We start from the raw sequence: 6087 nt of genomic DNA, 5'->3' as shown, positions 1-6087 counted from the left end.
ACCCCCTCCCCTCCTCTGTTGATGATGGTATGAGTTATATAATAATTTAGAGGAACAGTGAAGAACTATCAACCCACGGTAGAGTTTCAAAGCATTCCAGATCTACTTCGTACTGAACAGACAGAAGATCAAAAATAATCGTGTAAAGTACGTTCTGATGTCGACCAAATTACTGTCCATTTGTCGATGTAAGGAGAACACGTTAACACAGCACTCTTGTAGGTAATTACCAATAATCATTGTCATGGCAACAACACGAAAGATGCGACAGATGAAATGACGGAATTAAAAGCATTCTCGCAATCTAGTGTACATATTCCGTTAAACGCGACGAAAGTACAAGACTTTCAAAGAACACGTGGGTGGCAGCAAACATTGTTGTCTTATGTAGAAGCTAGCAAGATGAGGCACGTATGCGTGGTAATGTCTGTTTTGAACACTGGCATTTCAATATACAATATTTTAAAACGTCTTGGAAATCGTGTTTAAAGAAGGCATAGAGTAGCGGGTTGATACAGCTGTTTAGTGAACTTAAAATCCAACTAATATAATATATACTTTCTATGGCAACTCCGGGTTGATAGGGACTCAGTAAAACCATTCGTATAGACCAAAACGGCAACCAACAGATGACGAACACGAGTACAGCAGTCAATACAAGTGCCCCTACACGACCAACACGGAATTGTCGTCGTCGGCGGCGGTTGTTATGTTGCAGGTGAAGTAATATTCCCGTGTAGCACACACTGATAATTACCAAGGGCAACACAAAACCAATAATGAATGCATAGATGATGAAGAAGTGTTCGACTAATACAGGGCATATGACATTGCATACTGTGATCCCATTAGATGTGTGAGTTGTCTTTGCATACAGCCATAAAGGGGCTGTTAACATCAAAGATATTATCCACAGCAAAAGACACACCATCTTCGTCCTTCTTGCTGTTCGATAGTTCTTGGCCCACACGATGTGAACGATCGCTAGGTACCGGTCTACTGCCATGGCAGTCAACGTTAATATCCCCGTTAACATATTAGAACCATCAATACCCATTACAATTTTACACATAACGTCGCCGAAAATCCAATTGTTCTTCGTATTAAAGTAAGCTAGGAATGGCAAACCCATCAAGAACAAAAAGTCGGCAGCAGCAAGACTCAGTATATAGAGGTTTGGTATGGATGCCATTCCATGAAAGTGAAGAATTATGAAAACGATTATTCCGTTGCCAACCAATCCTAGAATACAAATTAAACTGAAGACGACTGGAATTGACTGAACGAATAGTGGTATCCGTAAAGTGTCGTTGAAGATTTCGGATGTTGAATCGGATAAGTTGTACACAGACATTTTTTACTATGCAGTTAATTACGTCGTAAGGTATGTATGTTGCTCAGCGATGGTACGCCTAACTGCTTGTCATCCGAATAAGGTGTTTTTCCAACAACACGCGTCGACTTTGATTGTTGTCCCCCTTAGCAATGGGTTCAAAATAGTATACATTAATATTTAGAGTTGTTCATTCAGTGAGAACGCTAACACAAAATGTGTTTGTTAGGGAGTCAATAAACTTTTCATGATTTTCTTGGTCAACTCCAGGCTACGTATTTCAATCTGTTATACGTACCGTTACTTTCTCCGTCCTGGTGACTTTGTGCATAGCGGTCAGTGGACGTCATGCGACTCGAGTCCGCTGTCGGGAACTAACACACTGACTATGTAAGTACACCTATTTATACATTATGGATTTACGTACAGGATATACATTATTCGCAAGGAATTAGCATTAGCCAAACTAGCCAATCAGCAATCGCTTTACATAAACGACGTCGACACTTTCAAAATAACATCGTCGACTTCCTGTTGTCGTGACTTTAGGTAAGGGGTACACCATTTGATTTATGGGAGGGGGAGCTAGAGGATTTTCGAAAAAAATTGTTTCCAGGGTATGAGCTAAAAGTGCAGAAACTATATAGCTACAAAAATCCCAGGTACACATGTTTCTGATGCCTAAACTATTAAAGTTTCTTGTCAAAGTTTTATACTAACTGTTGGTAAATTCTGAAACAAACCAAAACACTACCATCAAATCAAATTACTAAGAATACTGACCTGACTTAGTACCTTGATTTAATTTTTTCATAATGATAAAATAAATTTTAAATGGTATGGCATGCAACAATATTTATGAGGAAATTAGATTTAAAAAAAACACGACGGCATGATGCGACAGGATAAAGAATGTAAACATATACCAAGAAGGTCAATTCAGGCAAAATAACGAAGGTAAAATGGCAATGAACGATTAGCCGACATCTACATCGGATTTTAATCAGATTGGATGCGACACCACACGCTGTTTCGAAAAGTCAAATTTAAAGTAAATATTTAAAAAGGAATTTGCTTTACCCCTACTTGGCAAAAAAAATACTAATAATTTGCTGTCTCCTTGATCTCGAAATTATTTCATGGTGGTTGAAAAAAAAATACTAATAATTTGCTGTCTCCTTGATCTCGAAAGTATTTCATGGTGGTTGAAAAAAAATGTTGTTTGTTCAAAATCATCCAGCCCCCCTCCCCCCCCCCCATCAAATGGTTTAACCTTTAAGCGTGACATCTTATAGAAATGCCATCAAATAACTCGATCGTTACTTTCTACTCAGCTGGCGTCTCTAGAATGAATATAAAAAGACAGTCGACTACAAAATTCATGCATTAAGAATGTCGTGTTCATAAAGTACCCGAGCCTTCAGTAATTACAAGGGCGAGGGTCGGGGAAACCAGGACCGGGTTGTTGCGTAAAATATGACCCTCTTGCACCTTACTCACCGCTATTGTGGCTATTATTTCGAAAACGCACTGGTGAATTTTTATCTAAATCGAATATAAACTCTACCAGAAAGTAAATTTTTACAGTCATCTACCTGGGATATCCCTAAACTCGCGGTCTTTGTAGAAATTTATTTACATGACAAAACGAGTGAAAGTCACCCTTGTATTCAGATTGATTGCAGCAATGTCTATGGGTACTTGTACTTTCACATTCACGGTGATAACGCACAATTGATATTGTAACGGCAATCTTGTAGTTTGGCTTCAACACAATACGCGTAGTTCTCGTATGTTCTGCAGCTGTGTGCAACGATGTGACGCCAAATTAAAAAACCCTTCTGCTTCATTTCAATTTGGCGTAGACAGTAGATGTTGTCTCTCTTGCATGATCATATAAATGTATCTGTAAATGAAGGAAGTCACGTAATTTCTGATGACAAAACTTGCTATCAGTTGAATATTACCGTAACTGAAATATCATATTTCACGAACGCACTGGTGAAATGTTTTCATTCTCAGATATGTGTAGGGCTGAAAAGTATATTTTATGACTGTATTTACCGGACATCTCCCAAATGTTGTTTTCGAGTCGTAATTGACTTATCAATTTCAAAAACCGTGTATTTTGTTGATAAATGGTGCGAATGCTACGTTCGGGAAATAATTTAGCTGTCATTGGTTGAAACGCGTCCAACATGATACAAAACATGTAAATAGAATGCAAATGAACACTTCCTGATATAGGGTAAATTTCAAATTTTGGTAGATGTAGGTTAAGGGCGCTCGCACATGCGCATTGGAAGGGGAACGAGATTTTGAAATGTGCCTTTTGGGCCAACGTGTGTGGTAAGAAAAATCCGACATTATTACTTGAAGCTGCAGACGAGTTAACCCCGAAAACAGAGGTGTGTACATACTTTAGACCTTTGTGAAACACATTTAGGTATTCTGAATGTAAACAATTGAGTTTTAGATCTGTTTTGTCGCAAGTTACCATCGGTGTCATCGTCACATGTTTGCACCGGATGTGAATTTTACCATCCTGAAATACGAAACTGTGACTTTGATATTAGACTTCACAAGATATATTATGAATAGTTATAAGTTCATATCACATGTTTGAGTATAATTACTGTTCTAAAACTTATGTAAGTAGACATAACTCAGTGCCACTGTTAAGTATTGGAGTTTATTTCTCATTCCTGTCAATAGGTGGCGCTATCCACCTAAATTATTACTGGAGAATTGTATTTTGTATTTACAAGTGATATTTATGGCGTTATTTTTAGTTTACATGATTCAGTGTGCGATTACATGGTTGTAACTGTGTTTCTGCAGTCACTTGATTTACAAATTAATTATTTCCGAGTGTAGTTTAAAAAATTTACGACAGAATACTATACTGTCTAGGCAGTTCATGCATGGCCACCATTTCATGAAAAATGCCTAACGACTAAAATAGTGTTCTGCCAAAATTGTGTCTGCACTCTGGGAAACTGGAGATGTGCAGCAAACTTTCCAGCATGTCATTCTTCAGGGAATTTCGCAACCTGGTTTTCACTCTATTGACAGTACTAGTTCCCCTTTCAGGCCATGCACTAATAACTGGTAAAGAATGGCATATCTCAGCTATGTAACACAGCTCAGGATAAAAGTAGTTATGAGTAGGCCAGGCCTATTGGATAGCAAGTGCTGGAGTGCCTGTTCAGTATAAATAAATAAAAAAGGTAGGTGTTGTTTGAATCAGGACTTGTGATGATGCATCCATTGGGTATCTCTTCTTTCTATGCTTCAAAATCAAACTTTTCAGTGACCAGCTTTTCCTTTCTTTGAACTCTTCCAGCCTGAATCTGATTGGCTTAGATGTAACAGTTGCGGCAGTACATGTTTGAGGATGTACACTGGACCTACAACTTCTTGTGGAGACCTACACTATAATATAAGAGTCACTGTCTAGTTCTCTCAAGGTTTGCAGCAATGCTGGAACATTCTCGTATAAACTCTGGCTGGCTTTATTTGTTGACAACCATCTGGTACAACAGCCTTTCTGCACCTTCCATCTAACAAGCCTGTTTAGAGACAGACAGAGCTTTCATTGCTTCTTGTATCTTGACATTGACTAAAAATTTCCAGAGTAGTGGAAGAATCGTCTCCATTTCTTTGATGTATTTCAGCTCACCATTTGAGTAAAAACATGGTAGGGCTAGTTTATGGCATATACAGTGGACATTCAGGAGATTTGTGGAATGTAATTTCAGCTTGGTCATCACACCATTATTTTTGCCTACCATTACATTGGCACCATCTGTACTCAGGCCTGTCATCTTTTCTGGTGGTAGCTGGCATTCCTCTATTTCATCTAGTATCAGTTGACAAATGGTAGCAGCATTGGCAGAAGTAGATTTTGAAAGGACATCTTGGACAGACAAGAACTTGGTGAGTGCTTTACCATCAATCCCAACATACTTCACAAAGGAAACCAGTTGTTCTGTAGTTACTACAACAGTCACTTCATCAAGCAGGAGACCAAACGAATTTACCTCTCTTAGTTGGTCCAAAGGTTGCTGTTTGATTGTTGTGCCAAGTGTCAGAAACATTTCTCTGACTTACCCCTGCTGAATTGTGTTGGCAGTACTTCATCTTTTCAAGGCCTGCAAGCTGGAGAAGTTCTATCAATGAATGTAATTTGTAGTTGGCTACCTCCTGCTTACACAACCAATATGCAGCAAGAAATGCATTGTATATAATGATGTCTTCTGACTGGATTTTGTCATCCAGTTCTCTTTGAAAAGTGGAAACTCTGCTCAGCAGCTCTGCTTCTATTGCTGCCATGTGTTGTCATGATGTGGCATGTTCTTTAACTGCTTGTTTTTTTGTATCTGTGAGCAGCAGTAACATTGAATACTTTCAAACCATTCAAGAATGGCAGGTATCGTGCTTCCTACAAAAAAAATACAAAACATACCACTGCCCCTTCCAGATATGTCAATCATCTCATGCCAGTCTCTATTATGTGTTATAGGTTCCATTATCCAATTATGCCGAAATTTGTCGACCATTTTGGATTGCTTTTGTTGTTCAGCCTTGGTAAGATTGTGGCAATTTCTATCAATGCAGTCATATAGTAATTGTGCACTTTATTATTTTCAGTATTGAACATTTGATGGATGAGTTGTTTCATATTACCAGCAGGCTGAACTTTATTATCTGAAAAATCAAATTAAAAGTGACAATACATATCAAAAATCTAT

General features: G+C 38.2%; 2 protein-coding genes across 2 annotated transcripts; both read right to left on the bottom strand.

The window, feature by feature from the left end:
* Positions 1-216: 216 nt before the first annotated feature.
* On the bottom strand, positions 217-1354 carry LOC144445243 (somatostatin receptor type 2-like). The gene has a single exon (XM_078134786.1). It carries the CDS (start codon positions 1352-1354, stop codon positions 395-397), a length of 960 nt encoding a protein of 319 aa, XP_077990912.1. The 3' UTR covers positions 217-394.
* A 3542-nt stretch (positions 1355-4896) lies between these two features.
* LOC144445242 (zinc finger protein 862-like) lies at positions 4897-5433 on the bottom strand. The gene has a single exon (XM_078134785.1). The coding sequence runs from the start codon at positions 5431-5433 to the stop codon at positions 4897-4899; it is 537 nt and encodes a 178-aa protein (XP_077990911.1).
* Positions 5434-6087: the final 654 nt, after the last annotated feature.

This window comes from Glandiceps talaboti, chromosome 14 (genome assembly GCF_964340395.1).
Source record: "Glandiceps talaboti chromosome 14, keGlaTala1.1, whole genome shotgun sequence".
In the NCBI taxonomy this organism is placed as follows: Eukaryota; Metazoa; Hemichordata; class Enteropneusta; family Spengelidae; genus Glandiceps; species Glandiceps talaboti.
The sequence above is the reverse complement of the archived record's forward strand: the minus strand, read 5'-3'. Positions and strand labels throughout refer to the sequence as shown.